We start from the raw sequence: 22945 nt of genomic DNA on the forward strand, positions 1-22945 counted from the left end.
CAAATCCAATATGCCAAATTATCTTTCTGGGTGTATTTCACCCCTTAAAAGTGAAATTGGGCAAGAATAAAATAATTAATACTACTACTACTACTACTAATAATAATAATAATAATAAATACATAAAACTAAAGAAATTTGTATTGCATTATTTCACCCACCAAGTTTCATCAGAATTTGTTGTGACTTGCCGATCTTTCAAAGTGCCGCCGCGCAGTTGCGTGCGTCCTCTACATGTGGCGCTGTCTGCCAGCCATGCAGCAGCCGCGCCACCTAAGCGGTCAGCCAGCCAGCGGCCGCTAGACTTGGACTCAGTGTTGATTTGGCTGTTACAGTGTACACACGTCTTTCTTTGTTTACTTGATCTGTGACTTACATGTATTGTGTCGTCCTTGAAATATATTTGTTAAACTTGACATTATAACAATTAGCGATGAGGTAGTGAATTTTTCTTTTTCATCGTTGACCCACAAGTTTCCATGGCTACTTTAGAGTAACTATTGCAAGGTCTCATTGAACAGCAAACCCTTCTCACATCTGCGATTCGTGATTTCGTTGTGGCATCCAATGCGGGACGTCTCTCGTCGTTGTCTCTACCTCCTTTTCCTCTTTATGACGAGACGGCAGAAGACTGGTCTGATTACGAAAAACGTCTTCAGCAGCACTTCTTGGCATTTCATGTCGCAGATGACCAAACATGTAAGTCTCTGTTCCTTTCATGGATTTCACCTCAAATGTATCGGTTGTTGTTGCAATTGGCTCCTTTGAAAGATCCTGCATCTCTGTCCTTTGCTGAAATGTGCTCACTTCTGTTTGTGTATTTTCAAAAGCATATGCATGTGGTAGCCTCTCGTGTTGCCTTTTATCGTTGTCAAAAACAACCGACTCAATCCTATCGTGCTTGGGCTGCTGAACTTCATGGCTTCAGTCGAAAGTGTAAATTTGTTACTGATGTTCACAAAGAATCCTATGTCGATTCCATGGTACTGGATGCTATTATCCGGTTGGCGCCCGACAAAGAAGTTAGGCAACGTGCCCTTCAGTTGGCAAATCCGACTCTAGATGAAGTCCTATCCATCACTCAGGCAGGGGGTGACGTCGGGGAAATAAAACCTCTGTGTGCTGTTGACGAAGCGTGCGGAGTGTCCCCGCCGGCCGACGTGGCTGCAGTACGCTCCCAAGCGCAGCATAAACAAACCTCTAAGAAACTGCAGCAAAACCCACGGCAACTTCCTTCATGTCCGCGGTGTTTTACGAAACATTCCCGGGAGGACTGTCCCCAACGTTTGGCCGTGTGTTACAAATGCAAAAAGAAGGGTCATGTGTCATCCGTTTGCAAATCCGACCACATACCTGACGTTCATGAACGTGACGCTGATTCCGCTTCTGTGTTGTCTGTCAATGGTACTTCTTCACTTTCAGGGAAGTTATTCCTCACTGTCCAAATCCTTGGTCGGGATGTTCGCATGCAGGTGGATACTGGTTCTGCTGCCACTATCATTAATTCTCAGACATATCTTCAGTTGTGTTCTCCAATCCTATCACCTGTCACTAGGCAATTACGGACGTACAATAAACAGAAGATTTCTCTCTTGGGACAATTTAATGCTGAGGTATCTTACAAATCTGTTGTTCGTACTGGTCCCATATTTGTGGTCAACCATAGCAACGCAGAGAATCTTTTTGATTTTGATGCCTTTTGCGTTTTTGGGTTCTCCATAGATGACTCTGTCAATATCGTCTCTGATGCTATTCCTTATGCTCAACTGGATTCCTTGTCGACGACATTTTCGTCCCTTTTTTCTCCTGGGTTAGGTCGTGCAAATGACTTTGAAGCTCATATCACTGTCAAACCCACTGCTTGGCCTAAGATTTTTCAGGCTCAGCCCATTCCTGTGGCCCTTCGAGATCGGATCAAACAGGAGCTGGATCGTCTCACTGCTTCGGGGGTCTTGCTTCCTGTCACTTCCAGTGAGTGGTCCTCTCCTGTCGTTGTCGTTGCTAAGCCCAATGGTGATATTCGTCTCTCTGGCGATTTCAAAGCCACTGTAAATGCTCAATGCAGCATTGACACTTACCCTATGCCCCGACCTGAAGAACTGTTCACTAAACTTGCTGGAGGCCAGTATTATTCTAAACTTGACCTGTCAGAAGCTTGTCATCAACTTCCTCTCAACGCTGCTTCCTGGCAGTTTCTGGTCCTTAACACGCCTTTCGGCCTCTATCAATACCAACGATTGCCATTCAGGGTTGCCAGTGTCCCTGCTCTATTTCAGAGATTCTTGGAACAATTATTGCTCCCTGTCCCGGGGTGTACAAAATTACATGTACGACATTGTTTTCAATGGCTCCACCACTGAAGAACATCTTCAGAATCTACGCACACTTTTTTTTGTCTTACAGACTGCCGGTCTTAAGTGTAATCTTCAGAAATCAAAATTTTTTCAGGCATCTATCACGTACTTGGGGTTTCAACTCTCTCGGGATGGTATTCGTCCGCATCAGCAAACTGTCGCTGCGATCGATGCCCTTCCTCGCCCTACACCTGTTAAGGAACTGCAGGCCTTCTTGGGGAAAATAGCATACTATCACAGGTTTTTACCATCTGCGGCTTCGGTGGCTCAGCCGTTGCATCACCTGTTGCATAAAAACGTGCCTTTTCACTGGTCCACATCATGCGATGCGGCTTTCCAGAAATTGAAGACTATGCTGAAACAGGCCCCGTGCCTGGCTACTAATCAACCTGGCCAACATCTTGTTCTTGCCACGGACACCTCTCAATACGGGGTTGATGCAGTCCTTGCGCACCGTTTTTCTGACGGTTCTGAACAACCCATTGCTTATGCCTCCAAAACGCTCACGGGTGCCCAACAAAAGTATTCTCAAATTGAAAAAGAAGCTTTGGCCATTATTTATGCTCTTCATAAGTTTGGTGTTTTTCTCTACGGATCCAAATTTCATCTTGTTACAGACCACAAACCACTTGTTTCATTGTTTCATCCATCAATTTCACTTCCTGACAACCGCCTCCAGCATTGGGCTCTTTACTTGTCTCGTTTAAATTATGAGATTCGTTTCCAGCCGACGGCTCAACATGCGAAAGCTGATGCACTGTCTCGCCTTCCCATGGGTCCTGATCTGGCATTTGATAGGGATGAACTTTTGCGTTTCCACCTGGATGTTGCCGAGCAGCGGGTTGTGGACGGGTTCCCCATCAACGGGGACCAGCTGGCGGCTGCTACAGGTTCTGATCCTACCCTCTCTCGGGTTTTACGCTGTATTCAAAAGGGTTGGCCAGATCATCTGTCCACTAAGACTTCTGATCTGTTGCGGAACTACTACGCTTTGCGTTACCGCCTCACGGCTAGGGATGGTGTTATCCTCCTTTCCACTGACAATGGTTCGCCGCGTGTTGTGGTAGCTGCGTCTGTGTGTGCTTCGGTCTTGTGCCTCCTTCACCAAGGGCACTGGGGTGTCTCTCGCACAAAATCTCTGGCACACCGTCATGTGTACTGGCCCAGCATCGACTCTGAAATCGCACACACGGTCGCTGCCTGCAGCCCTTGTACATCACAGGCCGCCGCCCCGAAGTCATCTTTGTCACCGTGGCCTTCGCCTGAGAAGCCCTGGGAGCATATTCATGCTGACTTCACGGGACCTTTTTTAGGTACTTATTGGCTTCTCGTTATTGACGCCTACTCTAACTTTCCTTTCATTGTCCGTTGCACGTTGCCTACCACCGCGGCAACCACCAATGCTCTAGCTCGCATTTTCTGTTTGGAAAGCCTTCCCTCTACTCTTGTTACTGATAATGGTCTGCAATTTGCCTCTTCCAATTTTGCAGATTTTTGTGCCCGTCACGGCATCACGCATGTCACGGCCCCTCCGTTCCATCCACAGTCAAACGGTGAGGGTGAACGACTGGTCCGCACATTTAAGGCTCAGATGAGTAAACTCCTGACTTCTTCTGCTGCTCATGATGCGCTTCTCCAATTTCTGGCTTCTTACCGTTTCACCCCCATGGGCGACCACAGCCCGGCTGAGCTCTTACATGGGCGACAGCCCCGCACGCTACTTCATCTTCTACGGCCTTCCACCTCACGGCCGCCGGCGACCTTGTATGGGTACGGAGATATGGCAGGCGGCCAAAATGGTGTCCTGGCCACATCTTACGACACCGTGGCTGACGCCTGTATGAAATCCAGATGGACACGGGTGTTGCAGTGAGTCATTCGGACCAACTTCGGCCTCGTGTGCCGGCAACGCCTGTTCTAAATGCTGCTACACCACCTTCGGCTCTACCTGATACTCGGGATCTTGGAATCTCTCATTAATCACAACGCAGCCCTCTCACCATCATCTCGGTGCCAGCACAAGAACTGACGGCATCAGGAGACGTGCCCATGCACGAACCAGATGACCATCATCTGTCGTAGCAACTCTACTCACCTCCTTCTCCTATGGACGCCGACACATCGGCCATGTCTCCTGTTGTAACAACCGGACCTGCCACAATGGGCAGATTGGGGCACGGGGCCCCAGCAGATTCAACCCCCATGCCCCCTGTCCTCTCGACCCACTATCATCGGGGACACTTCCGTCCATACGGGAAGCCTCCTCCTCGACACTTTACAGCCAGTCAAACAACACCTACGGATGTTAGCAATCTACAGGCCACCTCCATCAAGACCAGTGCAAAAAATTCAAAGGGGGAAAAAGTGTTGTGACTCGCCAATCTTTCAAAGTCCCGCCGCGCAGTTACGCGCATCCTCTACATGCGGCACTGCCTGACAGCCATGCCACCTAAGCGGCCAGCCAGCCAGCGGCCGCTAGACTTGGACTCAGTGCTGATTTGACTGTCACAGTGTACACACGTCTTACTTTGTTTACGTGATCTGTGACTTCATGTATTGTGTCGTCCTTGAAATATATTTGTTAAACTTGGCGTTATAACACAATTGTTTATTGACACTTGGGAATGTTCCCTTGTTAGTAAGGATTCCTGGATGGCCGAGTCCACATAGACCATCATCACAGAAGGTTTGGCATATAGAGCCACTGTCAGCATGCTGACTTATGACACTTGCAGTGAGATGCAAAGTCGGTGCAGGGCTGTCTTACCTTGCAGCAGATCCTTATCTCCTTGCCACCATTTTGTGCTGTCGCCAAGATCGACACAATCCACGGGTGTGGAAATGCTTTCTATTCTAGACAAAGCATAGTTGGTAATGTTGTTTGAACCATTTACTTGCTGACTGACATTGTAAAGTTGGTTGATGATTAGGGTAAAGGACTAAACAGTGAGATCATCAGTTCCTTGGTCAAGAGCTCGTTCATTCATAGGTAGTTATGTCCACCAGCAATGTTCTTGGATGAGGAAATTACGTAGGAGTAGTAAAAGTGAGGCACTGAAGGTAATACTGATGCCAGAGATGAAAGAATGATTTACAGAGATGTAAACGTATATAGTTACATAGGTTAGAGCAGACAAATAGTCTTCCAGCACTCAGCCATGGTGAGGAACCCCCCACCACCACCAACCCAATTTCAGGTGAAAGCAGTGGAGTAATGAGTACTTTTTAGTCAAGAGATCCAGAAAGGAAAAGGTTAAAAATGTAATGGATATCAGTTGGACCACCAGTAATAAAATAAGATGAGAGAAATAAATGGCTGTCCCCCAGGGCTCTGCACATGCAGGAGGCATGCCCTCCCAGCTGTCCTCACCTCTGATCCCTCATAGGCAAAGCACTGAAGAGGAAGACAGCACCCACTAATCAACAGAGTGCTACTCCTAAAACTTCAAAACAGGATGCAGCTGAAAAAGAATACCCCGACCCAATCTGTCCCACTCTCACCCCATAAAATGTTATATCTGAAAAAAAAAAAAAAAAAAAAAAAAAAAAAAACCGGTCACAAAGAAAAGAAAGAACCAGTTCAATTGTCCATGAGTTGTCTGACAACATGAGAGATGAAGAATTCAAAAGACCATGCTCAGCAGGGTCAGCCAGAAGGAGGGGGCATTCCACCAAGATATGAGCAATTGTCAGTAAGGCTCCACAACTACAATGCACAACAAAAACTGTGTGTTAGTCAGGTACGACCAATGTAGAGGCAACATACAATGGTGGATTCCTTCTGGGAGGAATGGAAGGAAGAGTACACTGCAGCAGCAGTCTCCCCGACAGTGTGGTGTTAGGTGGCAATAGCCCACCAGATGATGGTGTATGTCTGAGTGAGCAGAGGCCTTCGTTGCACCTTCGAATGCACTCCTGGTGTTCTCAAAGTGAATGGGGGATGAGTAATTAAGTCTCTAGCCAAACAGCTGGCCAGTTTGTTCCCTAGGATACCTACATGTGTGGGACCCAGAAAAAGACAACTGAGCAGGCAGTACGATCAAGTTCAGAGCGAAGGTCATGAATCACAGATATCACAGGGTGACAAGAGTAACAATGTGAAATGGTCTGGAGTTTGCCCATGGGGTCACTACATATTAAAAGGCAGTCAAGCGAGGCCCATTTAATAAAATGGAGGTCTCTGTTAATGGCCCTCAGTTTCATTGAAAAAATGCTAGATATTTCCAGCAACAAATGGTGTTCCTGATTGGAGGGAGATGTAAAAGCATAACCTGCCCCATACATGGTTTTAGAGCTTTCAGTGTAAATTGCACTCTGATATCCTGAAGAACTGAAAGGAACAGATGCAAGAAGGTCTTGAGGGTGGCTGTGACTTTAGGTCTTCGAAATATAAACATCATTTCAAAAGTCCTGCACACTGCACTTGCATGACCATTTTGGTGGTGTGATCAAGCTAAAATTCACATCAGCTGTGAGCAAGACTTTAGGCATGATGGTCATATGTCTTTGCTGATTCACATGGCTGTGTCATGAGTAATTCAGTTTAAAAATGAAGTTGATATGGAGTCAGGTCAGATTACACGTAATGAACAGTGTTCCTACATCACAATCAAATATTTACGTGAAAAGAACCCAACGGAAATTTACAATGCTTTGAGAGAGGTGTGTGGGAGTAGTGTAGTAGATTGTAGCACAGTATCATGGTGGTCTGCTCATTTCCAGGAAGTTTGGGTAAGCACAAGAAGTGCAAAACCGTCAGCTGTAGCAGACTACATCTCTCAGGTAATTTTTAACATTTTGAGAGAGGATTGATGAGAAAAATGTGAGAAAATTGCATATGATCCCAGAATGTCTGTCACTTTAATTTACAGAATCATAACTGAAAAGTTAAAGATGAGAAAAGTTGCTGTCAGATTGGTTTCACATGACCTGAGTGAAGAGTAGAAAGCAGATTGCAGAAGAATTGCTTCAGTGTTATCAAACACACAAAGAACAGATTCTGAAAAGCATTGTTGCTCTTGATGAAACCTGGACACAAGATTTTGAGCCAGAACTAAAGTCTCAGTCTTCGTAATGGAAAAGTTCCAACTCTTCATGTCCAAAAAAATTCCGAAATTCCGCCACCAACAATCAAAGCTGACATTGATGATGATGATCTTTTGGTATGAAATGAATGGAGTCATAGCAGCAATGAACAGAATGCCCCATGGGATATCTGTAACACGTGCATACGAGGGTGGTTTGAAAAGTTCTCGGAATCACCACGAGAGGTCAACACTAGCGCAATGAGTTATTCACGTGATATTTATTGGACTGTTGCCTGTAAACATGTGCCACATCAGTGATCTTGGAAGGGAGCTGTGGCAATGATGTGGCTCTGTTGTTGTTCCCGTGTAGTGATTTGCGAAGACTGAAAAAATATCGAGATTTGTGCAATGATGAAGTACTTCGTAAAGAAAGGTATGAAAGCAATGGACATTCCTGTCGATTTACAAATACACTGGGGGACTCTGCTCCTTCATATTCTACTGTTGCCAAGTGGACAAATGAATTTAAATTTGGTCGGTAGAGCTTAGATGATGATCTGCGCAGTGGTTGGCCAAGATGTGTCACTACGCCAGAAATCATTGCAAAAGTGCACAAAATGGTCATGGAGGATCGCCGACTGAAAGTGCATGAAATTGCTCACGCTTGCCAGATGTCGTCTGAAAGGGTATATCACATTCTAACTGAAGAATTAGAAATGAAAAAATTATCTGCAAGATGGGTGCCACGACTCTTGATGCTGGATCAAAAACACATGAGAATGGAGATATCGGAACAACAGTTGGCCCATTTTAGGAGGAACGAACAAGATTTTTTGTGCCAGTTTGTGACCACAGATGAAAATTGGGTGCACTACTATACCCCAGAGACAAAACAACAGTCAAAGCAGTGTAAACATGCTGATTCTCTGCCACCAAAGAAAGTAAAGACAATTCCTTCGGCGGGAAAGGTCGAGACATCGATGTTCCGGGATGCGAAGGGGATCCTGTTTGTAGATTATCTCCCACTGGATGAACAATTACTGGAGAGTACTACACTAACCTCCTGGACAAACTGCAACAAAAGATATACGTAACACAGCCAGGTTTTGCAAGGAAGAAAGTCATCTTCCATCAAGACAATGCGTGTCCGCACACATGTGCCGTCACCATGGCAAAATTACTTGAACAAAGGTATGAATTGTTGCCAAGCCCACCTTATTCACCTGATATGGCTCCATCAGACTTCTATCTCTTCCATACACTGAAAATTTTTCTTGCTGGATGAAGATTCACTTCAAACGAAGAATTAATAGCCGGAGTTGACAACTATTCTGCAGGCCTGGAGGAAGCTTGTTTTCGAGATGGGAGCAAGGCACTGGAACATCGCTGGACCTAGTGCATTAATCTGCAAGGAGACTACATTGAAAAATAAAAAAAGTTTCACCGATGTAAGAACTTTTTTTCTATTCTGTTCTGAGAACTTTTCAAACCACCTTCATACTACGAGCTGTTTCTGCAAAATGTTTTGCACATGAAAATTTGCCAAAGAAAGTTGACATACTTGCATTTGGTGTCATCATTTTGCACAATAACACATGACTGCATATTGCCCTACCAGTGAAAGAAATGCTAGACAACTACGAATGGGAAAAACTTCCCAACCACCATACAGTCCTGATATGAGCTCACCCAACTTTGATTTGTTTCCCAAACTGAAGGAACAACTCCACGGAAAACATTTTGATATAACTGATGAAGCTTCCCATGAGGTGACCTGAGTAATCAGGAAGCTCAACAATAAAGGTGCCCTGCTAGGAATACAGAATCCCACAGTGTGCAGAATCCCACAGTGCGCAGAACCACTGAAATGACCCTTGTAGATTGGTCCTAATTTATTGCCTGGGTACCAAGCAAGGGGGGTTGTGCGAGAAAACACAGGGATTACATTCTACGGAGGGTAGGCAGAGATGCTGGCAGAGGGCTGCAAGGCACATTCCAACTGGTAATCCAGTGTGAAGATGAGTGTCACTGGGTCAATGTCACTTGTACGCAAAATTAATAGGATATGTTGTATGATCGGGAAATTTTTGAATGCATAGGTGAGCAATAGTTGGTTCCATGGGAACTGAAGTGGGAAGAGCCTCAATTTGGCAAGGAGACTGTCTAAGGGACCAGTCCGGAAGGTGCCTGTAGCCAGTTCAACTCCACAATGATGGATTAGGTCTCACAATTTCAATGCCAAAGGTGCCACCGAGGCGTAAACCTAGCAACCATAGTCAAAGTGGGATTGGATCCGAGCCCAGCAGACAGGAAGGAGAGTAGTGCTATCCACATCGCAAGAGGTGTTGGCAATGATGCAGAGAGCATTAACTTTCACATGCGGTTAGTCTTTTGTTGGCAAATATGGGGCAGCCAAGTCAGCTTCTTTCAAAGAGGAGTCCCACAATTCAGGAAGTACTGTGTATCCAAGCAGAGTTCTGGATCACGATGAACCATGGTACAGTGACAGAAATGCATGAACCCTGTTTTTGCAGGAGAGAACTGGAAACAATAGGAAATGGTCCAAGCAAACGCCCATTGGACAGTGCCCTGGAGCTAATGTCTAGCCAACACTACAGAGTGGGAGCTGTACCAAGCACAAGTCATCGACATACAGTGCAGGCCTGACCAGTCCGGACACATAGCACAGAGGTCTGTGGGACACTGTTCTCTTGGACCCATGGAGAGCTGAGCGAAATACCATCCCTAATCGAGGCCAACCGGTGGGCTAAAAACTGACGAGTGAAATATGGTAGGGATCCTCAAAAGCCCCGGTCGTAGAGGACAAGTAAAATGTGATGGCAGCAGGCATTGTCATATATCTTACGTATGTCAAAAAAGACTGCAATGAAGTGTTGGGGCATTTACAAAAAGCCTATCAGACTGCTGTTTCCAACCTAACCAGATGGTCAGTAGTGGATTTTTCTTCCTGGAAACCACACTGATACAGGGACATAAAGCTTCAAGATTTAAGAAGCCAGCATAATCGCTGGGTAACCATCCTTTCAAGCAGTTTGCAGAGAATGCTGGTGAGGCTAGTCAGCCAGTAACTGTTGATGAATGTTGGCTTTGTATTGGAAAGATGATACGATCTTGACACGGCAAAGGGAAGACACTGTTCAACTAAAAACAGTTGAAGACCCTGAGGGGATGGAGGTGTTGAGTAACAATCAGATGTTGTATCACCTGATTATGAATGGAATTACGGCCCGTGGCCATATCGTGAGACAAAGTGAATGGTTCATTACATAATTCAGCATGCTGAAGGGCAAAGGGAAGGGGAATGTCTTCCATTTGTCATTTACATATCCAGAAGGCAGGTATGTAAGAAGAGAATGCTGATGCCATTACAAAGATCTGTTGTTAATTGCAAATTAACATTTAGTGGTTGATTTGCACTGGGAAATAGTTATTTTGAGGCTGTGAAAATATGAGTCATTGGCCGATGGTCTGTATGTACAACGAAAGCATGCCCTTCCATCTGCCAAAAGTTCTGTGTAAAATATTGGCCATGATCACTGAGCATCTGTAATATTTTTGGAGAATAAACCCAGAGGCTGCCAATGCAAATTTACATTCTGTTGTAGCACAGCACCGACAGCATGAGATAGGGCATCTGAGAAAATAGCTAGTGGGGTGTCAGTGATCAGATGAGCAAGGAGGGCACCTTGTGTGAGGCTTGTCTGGCAGGCTTCAAATGCTTCCTGTAGTTCATCAGTCCAAATGACAGGCATGGAACCATGCACTTTGGGGCTGGCTGGTACAGCACAGAGTGGTGCTTGGGGTAAAAAATGATGGTAAAAGTTTATCATCTGCAGGTACCGATGCATTTTGTGTGCCGTTTTTGGGGCTGTGGAAGAGAGAAGTGCAGTGATGTGCTCCATAGGCAGATACATACATGTTGCGATAACCCAAAATCCCAGAAACGTCACTTCGTTAGCACAAATGACACATTAACCAGATTTATGAAGATTCCATAGTCAACAAACCATCAGAAAACTAAGCGTAGGTGTCTTTCATGTTCTCCTGAGGGTGATGATGCCACATATTTGTGTATGCAAAGCAGAAGTCTATTTCCCACTAAACTTAACCAATAAAGTGCTAGAAAGTCTGTGCTATGTCCCATACGCCATAAGACACATATGCTAATTCAAACAGTCAAACGGTGTAGGTATTGCAGTTTTCTGAATGTCCTCTGATTCCAGAGGTATTTGGTTATAAGGTTTCACTAGGTATTCAGAGAAAATTAAAATTTAGAACAAAAATGTGAAATGTCTTCTTGTTAAATGAAATAACATTACTGAATTTTCTTACTTTGAATATTACCTATATTAATAATACTGTCCCATCTCTAGAAATAAAAATGTTGTTTATTTTCTAACTGAAGTTTCACATTTATACACTAAACTTTAATTTTCACCCAATTAGTAATAAAAAATAAAAAATCTGTTAGTTTAGTTGAAAAATTAAGATTCAATACTTTGTTATCCAACATTTCAGTTTGATGATAAATATAGAAGTGAAATAAAAATAACTACTAGCAACAATCAACCTAGCCAATGCCATTACAATACTAGAATGCTACACGCTCTCCTACACACATGCTCAAAATGTTTTAATTTTATTCTCAACAGTTTTTGGAAACTTCAAAGTCATTTTTTTAGTGTTTCTGTGACATGCATCATACTGCTTTAAGAAAGCAATTTATTTGAGGTATAATAACAAAAAGATTCTTTATTTTTTCCTGGCATGTACAAAGACTTCTCAAGTGAACATCCAGATCTTTGAGATGTTGTTGTTGTGGTCTTCAGTCCTGAGACTGGTTTGATGCAGCTCTCCATGCTACTCTATCCTGTGCAAGCTTCTTCATCTCCCAGTACCTACTGCAGCCTACATCCTTCTGAATCTGCTTAGTGTATTCATCTCTTGGTCTCCCTCTACAATTTTTACCCTCCACGCTGCCCTCCAATACTAAATTGGTGATCCCTCGATGTCTCAGAACATGTCCTACCAAGCGATCCCTTCTTCTAGTCAAGTTGTACCACTATCTATCTTTGAGATAGATAAACACAATATTTTGACAACAGATGGAGTTGTCATTATCATGTGCTCTGATGGATGGAGGTTGAAATGTACTCATGGGATATCTGCTGCCATCCTATCTCCCTCAGTGGACAACAATGGTGGATCAAAGACTCTTAACTAGGTTTGCAACATAGCATGGTATTATATATGCTATTACTCTGACCAGCACCCTTAGTATTTCCATGCCCATCTCTTTTTGACATTTGTCCTTTGATTGTTGAATTCTGCGAGTGACTTCTGACTGTGAATTCTGCGAGTGACTTCTGACTGTGATGGCTGCCAATTCTTACTTATTAGGAAGACACTGGAACTGATTCTGCACTAAGCAAAACTTATAACTGTTTTTCAGGTACCAAAGATCATTAAGTATACCCAAATTTACCTTTACATTCAAAGACAAATAATCAATGTTAAATTTTCCTTCAGTGTGCTACTAAGTGTTCAGATAACCTACGAAAAAAGCTTCCCTTCACAGTTCAATATTTTATAAATACGTTAAGGCACAAATTTTCCATTCTGGTAAAGATTCATTTTATACATGCTTTGAAATGGAAATCAAAATGTCCAAACTTTTGCTTGAAATACTCTTAGTATTCTTCATTTATCAGATTTTATGATATCCGGTACACAAACTTACCGCAGCAAGTACAACAAAAAAACACTAAAATACTGATACCAAGCAGAATGGCCATGATTTTATCTGTCATCACACAATATATAAGAAACCATTTTGCACTTAAACACTCTGAACACAATTGATACTCGACAGCTAATTTAAGAATTTAGCTGCAATTTGCTTTATCTGGCATTCATGAAAATGTAATACATCACTGCAAATAGAACAAAAATATGAGGAAAATATTGCACTGGTGTAAAATGTTGAACAAGTAATAAAAAGTATTTGGTAAGTTCACCAACCATTGAAACTGCTGAATATTTAAAAAACTACACAATTCAATACTCACATAGTTTAGCGCTTTCATTGCTCTGTAGACTTCATTCATAATGTCGTTGGGTTTGCTCTGTGATCTAATACCTGTAAGAGGTAATAAATTCAACTTGATAAATTCACACACATATTTTTCTGTAACTTGTGTACAAGTACTGTGTCTTGAGTATTGAACCATCATCATTAATTTGGAAAAAATGGTTACCTTTGAAATTGTCCATTGCAAGAAGAAAAAACTTAATAAATTCAAGAAATTATTTACATTCTACTAACGACAGCAGTTCAACTCCTCACATCAGTTGCTTCAACAATGTAGAAATAAAATCATCTGATGCTTGTTGCATAACAACATAGGCCTTCATATTTTGCTTCAGTGATTCTGATTCTACATTTCAAAAAATGGTTCAAATGGCTCTGAGCACTGTGGGACATCTGAGGTCATCAGTCCCGTAGAACTTATAACTACTTAAACCTAACTAACCTAAGGACATCACACATATCCATGCCCGAGGCAGGATTCGAACCTGCGACAGTAGTGGTTGCATGGTTCCAGACTGAAGCGCCTAGAACTACTCGGCCACCTCGGCCGGCTCTACATTTCAGTCTTCTTGCTGAGGCCTTCTTCCAGGAACAGGCCTCTCACTGTGACATACTAACAGACTTGCAGTATTTCCTGCTTTTATTGCCATAGATGTTGATAGTTAGCTACTGAATATGTTGCCATAACTCATGGAAGCATGTGATGCTGTACTAGTGGCTGTAGGGTAGAGTATGAGAGAGGTTGTGCATAAAGAATTCTTAAAAGAGCATGAGTGAGCTGCACCTCAAGCAACCCATCAAGTCAGCCATAGATGAACACACTGAAAAATGTGGTCAGGATTTAGACAGTGCATACATTCACATTTTATCAAAACTACTGTATAAATGTAAACAAGAAGTCAGAGAGGCAGTCAGAATTACTAAATGCCTGGACAGTTTCAATTGTCATTGGCACAAACAAGATGCCACTCATGTTCCGCCCTCCAGCCACCGATACACTGGTAAACACTTCCACAAATAATGACAATATCATTCAATAACTAATTATCAAAATATGTGGCTATAAATGGGGAAATACTATCCTTAAACTAGCACAAGTTTGACTGTGCACCAAAGTGTGCAGCCAATTCTTGGAACAAGGGTATTACTCAAGAAATTTAATATCAATATAGTTTACAATAATCTCCCAAAAGCTTTATGCACCATTACTTATTCACAATAGATTTATAAGGACACATAAAAAAATGGAAAGATAAGTCAATTTTTATCCTCCTCCCTTGCTCACCTCATATATGTGGATAAAGCAATGTTTCCAGTGAAGACTGTATGTCTTGAGGTTGGGAATATGGGCAGGAATCACCTACACAGCTGGCTTAAACAACAATTTCTGTGTTCCCAGTTTGGATCCACACCAAATATTTTTCGTAAAATGTTGGCATAAAATCATAACACGTGCTTCATATTAATTTGTAATTTAACCGTCTCTTTTAATGCAGTGTCGTAGGAAAGTTCTTGTAAAATGTAAATACTTTTTGATTAAAGAATATCACTCACCAAATAGCAGAAGCTTGAGTTGTCAATAGACACACACAAAAAGACAGAAAACTTGCTAGCTTTCAGAGTGTGTAGGGGCATAGTAGGTGGGGGTGGGGGGGTGGGGGGAAGTGTTTGCTCACCAAAGGATAACTCCGAAAGCCAGCAAGTTTGTTTCTTGTCCCCCCCCGGCCCCCCATTGACAACTCAATGCTTCTGCTTTTCAGTGTGTTATCTCCTTTAATCCAAAAGTCTTTAATACAATGGTTACTCATAGTAGTAAAATGGTTACAGAATATATAAATCACAAGTTTGGAATGTCGCTGTATGCTCGATGGGCCAGCTACGTAATCACTTTGAACCATATTTTCTTTTCCTTTCCAAAGCTGCCATAGCTCTCAGATTCGCTCAACATTGGACTTTTTACACTCTACTGGTTTCTTTTAAATGCAAACTTTCTTCTGGCTTGCTTTTTTATAATTCTGGGAACATTTGCAAGTCGTATGAGATGAAATCTTTCATTATTTTGTAATTTTCAATTTAATAACAATTTTCATTTATATTTTGGAGAATATTTTTGTTGTCTCACTTTGGGTTCTAGTAGTGCCTTGCAAGCTCTTCACAATGACAGTGTCCCAGCTAAATGCATTTCCATGCTACACCAATTTATAACTTTACACAAAGCTAATTTGTAACAATTATATCCATGCGCCTGCACTGGTACGACGACATCATAGGCAAAACAAATACTGCATGCACACATGTACAGACATGATCTATCCATTGTGGACTCAACCACTGTCTACACATTATTAGTCTCATGGTTATTAGCAATTCAAATCTGATGGTATTCTATCAAACTAGAAAGTGCGACTGATGAGAGAATAGATGTTTTCATGTCAAAAGTTTTAGGGCAACATATGTTGCCAATTACTGGAAGAGATGGACACAGGTGTTCCCACTGCCTGCAGTCCAACATGACTGAGAAACAACTGAGAGGTAACATGCTGTTATTTAAAGCCAAGTTCCACACCTGGGACTAGATATTGTCTCTGATGTGCATTTGTTTTCTGAAGCCCGCGGCCATTCCATGAGATGTAGATTGCTGAAGGATTTTTCTGACAGATGAGATGACCAGTGAGATCTTAATAAAAGGTGTGCCAAGCACTGATTCAGTAGTAGAACCTATACCTATTTATTAATGTTCCAATAAATGATGTATGTTTCATGGAATGTTGAAACAGGAGCCAGAAAATAACTGTGCACCACAGGCATAGAGCATGCTGGGTGTAGGACAGGGAGGATGTCTGCTGCACTGGAGTGAGGGCGTAGACAACCGATTAGGCAGTCTTTTTTACATTTAAATTTTCACTCATCAATCAACTGTCTGGTGGTATATAGTTTCAATTACACTGAAATAATTCTATGAAATCAGCCCTTACAATTTCACCACTGTGAAAATCCTCATTTCATTGCAGCATGAAATATAAATATAAAAATAAACATAACTTATTTTAAAATTTAACAGGAAACTGAACTGACTAAAATAAATCTACACTAGAACTTCAGACTTACCTAAATGCCACTTAGCTCTTTTGACTGGAGTTCCTCTAGAGCGTCTGTCAGTTGCCCCACTATTGCTTGTAGCAATAGCTTTATCACGAATGGCAGCTAATACACATACAATCACAATGTTAGAAACATTTCATTATTATAATTATAATGCTATCATGAAATAAAAACAATCAATAACGAGATACTTACGAGCTATTCTTTCAGGATGTGGTCGGATAGGACTAGGATTCAGCTCATTTGGGCTAAATGAAACAGGTGGAGGACTGCTTGCAACATAAAAATCTTTGAGCTCTGCCTTTGCAGCTTCATCGGCAATTCTTTTATTGTCAATTATTAAATGGTATGCAATAGCAAGCTGATCATGAGGATTACCACTCAGCAAGGCATTGTGAACTTCATGTTCCTTCACGCCAAATTTCTGTAAGATTAACAAAGCTCATTAGCAGGATAACACACTAGATCAGACCACATAAGAATGAATTTAAAAGCTGGAAAGACAGAAGTGTCTATTGCTTTATACACAATTCCCTGTGGTATTACTGTGAAACAAAACTGAACCTGAAAATGAATTAATGGTGTGGTAGCAATGTCCTCTTACTGCAATGCTTGTTAGGCCATTTATCATTACCTTTCTTCGAGTACACCACTGCACAGTGTAGATGACTGTGACTAGAGCAACATAAACCTACTCTGGTCAAGTTGCATAAATGTAGCTGATGAGTATAATGTTCCTACCCAATATATAAATTGCTATTACTACTTTGCATAAACACTATAAAGAATCAGCTTAAGATTTTGGTATAAAATATGAGGAATAAGAACTTTATGGTGACAAATCAGCTATCCTATATTACAAACACAGCTGTTGAACATTTATTCCAACAGTAACATCTGAGTTGATGAACCTACAGAGAAGCACCACTGTCTCAGTACAATGTAAAATCCTTGTGTGAGGTGGTGACCACATCAAAATTTCTATACCAGAAAGGATAACATGACGACCTGCTGATGGCCTGCATGTAGCCTGAATACAAATCAGTATTGAATCATTTCACGATGAGGAAGGCTGGACTCTTAAAGTTAAATACAATGTTCTGGAGTGGTTTTTAAAGCTGTTGTGGAGTGATGTGTAATATTCAATTAGTATTTTTGAGCACACATTTTGATGGCTTTCTTTTATTGGTGGATATAAATCAGCCACCTACCACATACAGAGTTTCTGCAACAGAAAGAAAGCCTCATGAATTGCTTATGGTGGTGATTAACCTCATTGCAATACTCAAGGGTGAGCTAGGATTGATACTCGAGCACAATTACTATGAAACTATCATGCTCTCTAGAACTTATGCACCATAAAATTTATATGAGGGGCACATTTAAAACAATTTTTTTCTCAGTTTCTATGAGACCATGTGGTTAAAGGCTGTTTGTCCAAAGAACATAGAATTCTGATGGAATTTAAAAAAAACTTTGAAACAAAAGATTAATGACAGTATATAACCGGAGCAGCCAGAACATGGCATGAACGGCTTGCTTATCTTCTATGTGCACAACCTTCCTGTCACCTTTATATGCTGTATACAGTAGATATTTCCATTATCCACAAGTTATGCAGGAAGTTCTAAAAATTATCAACTACATCTGCTCAAATGCCAAGACAGACAGATTTTTCATTTCTTCTATGATGAATTTGAACAATTGTGATTTTCTTGATGACATGTCTTGGTATTTCTTTGTATAAAGGCTATCAGTAGGCTATGTTCTAGGCAGCCTGTTTCAATTACTGGATAAAATCAAACAAATTCTGCCAAAAATGAAAAATCCCTGAACTTGACAATCAATAGTAGTTGTTAGATATGGCTTTTAGTTGTTATATATGGCTTTTGCTACAGAGGTTCAGCATTTAAAAACAATACATATATCATTGCATGGCAGTGAAAAACTAATTCCTGTTTTAATAGAAAGGGTGTTCAGTTCTCATAACATATTATGACTATTTTGGAAAGATCAAGAGGCTAAAACAATTGCTCACTTCAAATTTATGAAGAAAATTAATGAAATCTCTACTGAAGTTCAAGCACAGACAGAAGATTATTTATGTAAACTGTCTGAGCTCACAAAACAAATAAATGTCATACTCTATACAGAATCTTATTGGTATTCTGTCAGGTCCACTGGCCTTTCCTCTTTTGAGCAGTTTCAGTTGTTTTTCTATCCCATTGTCATTTATTTTGATATCTGTCATTCTGGCATTCATGCAACAATTTAAAAGAGGAACTACAGAACAATCTTCCTCAGCAAAATAGTTTTAGCAAATGATGTTTCGTATTTCAGCCTTCTCTCTGTCATCCTATGTTTTGATGTCATTATGATCACAGGGTCAACAATGGGTTTGATCCATATACTAGTTTAACATTAGACCAAAACTTCTTAAGATTTGTCTTTCAAGTCTGTACATAGAATTTTACTGTTGACTTTGTTGAACACTTCACGCATGGCTCTCTTTGTGCTAAGTTTGGTTTTGTTCCATTTTTGTTTGTCTGTGAAGCTTTGGCTATGTTTAAATTTGCAGTGTTCTTTTTCATAGCACTTTTCTAATGCAGTTGTCCAGTGTCAAGAGGTCTTTGCCACCACACACAACTTTGCTCGTTACAGACATTAACATGGTACATTATATGATCAATCCCACATGGAGGGTGAACACAGGACCTACACAATAGTAAATGTGTAGCCACTGATATGAGCTTACATAATGCAAATTCTCTTGCTTTTTGCATATGTTCTTTCTCTCCATAGCCTGATTTCGCCTTTTTGTTTCACCCTCTCTGCCAATCAGTAACAACTAGAGTTCTTTTCCTTCTGTTTCCTTCCCTTGGTTCTAATTTCTAGATGTTGCAAATCATATCTACTCCTGATACCTCATTGTTAATTACTATTTTATCTGGATTACCATCATGTCCTGGGCGTAGTATCTCAGCCTCTTTGACATCTGTTACTCGCATAGTCAAAGGACATGTTTACTTTTAACATCAACAGTTGGCTGTGTGTATTTTTTGCATGTCAGAAATGCATCCTAATTTACTGAAATATGTTAGTGTTATCTGCATATCAACAGTGAGTTTTTTTTGTCAACAGTGCAATAACACAATCATTTACAAGGAATGCCTGCTTACATAAACTTATTTTCTTCTATTGTGTGACACTAGGTAAACTATGACAAAATTTGGCATACCAATATGCCTTTTGAGAGATTTCCTTTATGATTTGTATAGTTTTTGTTACAATTTAATTTATAACATAAGCTGACTGGGCTGGTAGATTTTAGGAGATTATTTTGTGTTGTTTGGATTTTGTGATAAGAAATTCAGATTTTACCTAGCTGACGTGTCTACTGGATTATAGTTTTCTGAAAATTTGATTACTGGCTTCGTAAGTGATGTAAAAGAATTTTGATTAGGATTCAGTTTTCGTATGTATTCAAACAATGTTTTCTAGGAAAAATACATGCCTTTCTAAGTAGATGAAAAATTCCCTTTGAGGGAGATTCAGTCACAGAAATCAGAGGGATACTATTGGACCTGAAACTAGGTAACACCTGCCAATTTAGTATTCTGTGCCTAACGGAGTTCAGGGATCAACTGTGTGTGTGTGTGTGTGTGTGTGTGTGTGTGTGTGTCAGAGAGAGAGAGAGAGAGAGAGAGAGAGAGAATTAGCAGTGACAGAAATAGCTTTCCTGCATGCACTCGAAAGCAAAGGAAAACTTTAGTTAATAATGTCAACTTGTTGTAACACAATCATTTTGGCTTAACTAAGAAACCATAGCAAGATAACACTGTAGCGCAATCAGCACAATCAGAAATAGTAGCAACATTGTTGCTGGTGGCAGAATATTGTTCTTCATGTTTGATTTCCACTGAAACAGAAAACAGTGTGTATACAGTTTATAAAACCTCATTGAAAGAGAGTTATGGGTGATTGTTTTCTAATGGCATGGCGCTAGGCCAGCACGACTCTCCACTTATTGTTTCCTAACAGCATGGCATAAGGCCAGCATGACTCTCCACTGGTCAAATTAGACACTCAGCAAAAACTTAGAAGACATGAAGCAAAATGATCCACTTACGTGTGGTATTGCAATGCATTTGTTTCATGATTTATGGTGTCATATTGATGTTGCCAGCAGAAGCTCTCCAGCTTACCTTAATGGAGTAGTAGTCCTAGACAAAAGGATACTGAGGAGAAAAGGCATAGCTGCAACCTATGGAATTGTTTCAGAATGAATTTTTCACTCTACAGTGGTGTGGACATTTTTTTGAAAATTGTTGGAAGAATAAAATTATGTGATGGACTGGGAGTCAAACAAAGAACTTTGCATTTCATGGGCAGTACTCTTACTGACTGAGTTATCCACACACAACTCATGACCCTCCCTCATTACCTTACTGCCTCCAGTACTTGTCTCCTACCTTCCAATCTTTGCAAAATCTCTCCAGCACAGAGAGCTGGCCCGAAATTCATTGTACAAGAAATCTCTACAGTTTGCAAATCACTTCACATACACACATAAAAAAAAAGTTTTGCATCACCTCAGTTCCGAGAGTTCCGGAACCTGTACAGAAAATTGTAATAGAGATCAACATAAACATCATTTCCACCCTTTTTATTGCTCATGAAAACCACACATTGCATGTTGTACCACCATACAGTGAGACCTTCAGAGGTGGTGGTCCAGATTGCTGTACACACTGATACCTCTAATACCCAGCAGCATGTCCTCTTGCATTGATGTATGCATGTATTTGTCGTAGCATACTATCCACAAGTTCATCAATGCACTGTTGGTCCAGATTGTCCCACTCCTCAACAGCAATTTGGCGTGGAGCCCTCAGAGTGGTTGGTGGGTCACATCACCCATAAACAGCCCTGTTCAGTCTATCCCAGGTCATGTCCGATAGGGTTCATGCCTGGAGAACACGCTGGCTACTCTAGTCTAGTGATGTTGTTATCCTGAAGGAAGTCATTCACAACATGTGCACAATGCAGTCACGAATAGTCGTCCATGAAGACGAATGCCTCGCTAATATGCTGTCAATATGGTTGCACTATCGGTTGGAGGATGGCATTTACGTATCGTACAGCCGTTACAGCGCCTCCCATGACCACCAGCCGTGTACGTTGGCCCCACATAATGCCACCCCAAAACAGAAGGGGAGCTCCACCTTGCTGCACTCACTGGGCAGTGTGTCTAAGGCATTCAACCTGACCAGGTTGCCTCCAAACATGTCTCCGACAATTGTCTGGTTGAAGGCATATGCGACACTCATCGGTGAAGAGAACGTGATGCCAATCCTGAGCGGTCCATTCGGCATGTTGTTGGACCCATCTGTACCATGCTGCATGGTGTCGTGGATGCGAAGATAGACCTCACCATTGATGTCGGGAGTGAAGTTGCGCATCATGCAGCCTACTGTGCACAGTTTGAGTCATAACACAATGTCCTGTGGCTGCACGAAAAGCATTATTCAACATGGTGGTGTTGCTGTCATGGTTCCTCCTAGTTATAATCCATTGGTAGCAGTCATCCATTGCAATAGTAGCCATTGGGCAGCCTGAGAGAGGCATGTCACTGACAGCTCCTGTCTCTCTGTATCTCCTCCACGCCCAAACGGCATTGCTTTGGTTAACTCCAAAATACCTGGACACTTCCCTTGTTGGGAGCCCTTCCTGGCTCAAAGTAACAATGCAGACACGATCACACCATGGTATTGACCATGTAGGCATGGTTGAACTTCAGACAACACGAGCCATGTACCTCATTCCTGGTGGAATGACTGGAACTGATCGGCTGTCAGATCCTCTCTGTCTAATAGGCACTGCTCATGCATGGCTGTTTACATCTTTGGGTGGGTTTAGTGACATCTCTGAAAAGTCAAAGACACACACACACACACACACACACACACACACACACACACACACACATATTTTCTTTCTCAATTTTATTTTTCAGTGAGGTAAAGATTGAATTCACAACAGACAATAACGTCTAAATGGAATTAGTACATGAAATATACCTAACATTTGACAACAATCTCACATTAACAAACACTTTTTTTTTTTCAAAGATAAGAAACTACAGTTCTTCACCTGATAATAGTGGAAATATTAAATAGCACCACATTACCTCACAAACTTCATTAACTGCATCAGTATCAATAACAGACGCATCCTGTTCTACTGGAGATGGGAATAAGTATGCTGGTAACTCTTTCTGGAACCACTCATGTTTCCTGTAATAGTATATAAAAACACAAAATGAAACACCAAAGAAGGGAAATACGTTT

At 41.5% G+C, this 22945-nt stretch overlaps 1 protein-coding gene across 1 annotated transcript in view; it reads right to left on the bottom strand.

Moving 5' to 3' along the window:
• Window positions 1-22945, bottom strand: part of LOC126470552 (5'-AMP-activated protein kinase catalytic subunit alpha-2) — a 184753-nt gene that overhangs the window by 61852 nt on the left and 99956 nt on the right. The window contains exons 7-10 of the mRNA XM_050098489.1: window positions 22786-22891; window positions 16791-17019; window positions 16602-16697; window positions 13471-13541 (exon numbers count right to left, since the gene is read on the bottom strand). Coding sequence (XP_049954446.1) covers window positions 13471-13541; window positions 16602-16697; window positions 16791-17019; window positions 22786-22891 — 502 coding nt within the window. The remainder of the gene's footprint in view (window positions 1-13470; window positions 13542-16601; window positions 16698-16790; window positions 17020-22785; window positions 22892-22945) is intronic.

Source organism: Schistocerca serialis, chromosome 3 (assembly GCF_023864345.2).
Source record: "Schistocerca serialis cubense isolate TAMUIC-IGC-003099 chromosome 3, iqSchSeri2.2, whole genome shotgun sequence".
NCBI classification, from domain to species: domain Eukaryota; kingdom Metazoa; phylum Arthropoda; class Insecta; order Orthoptera; family Acrididae; genus Schistocerca; species Schistocerca serialis.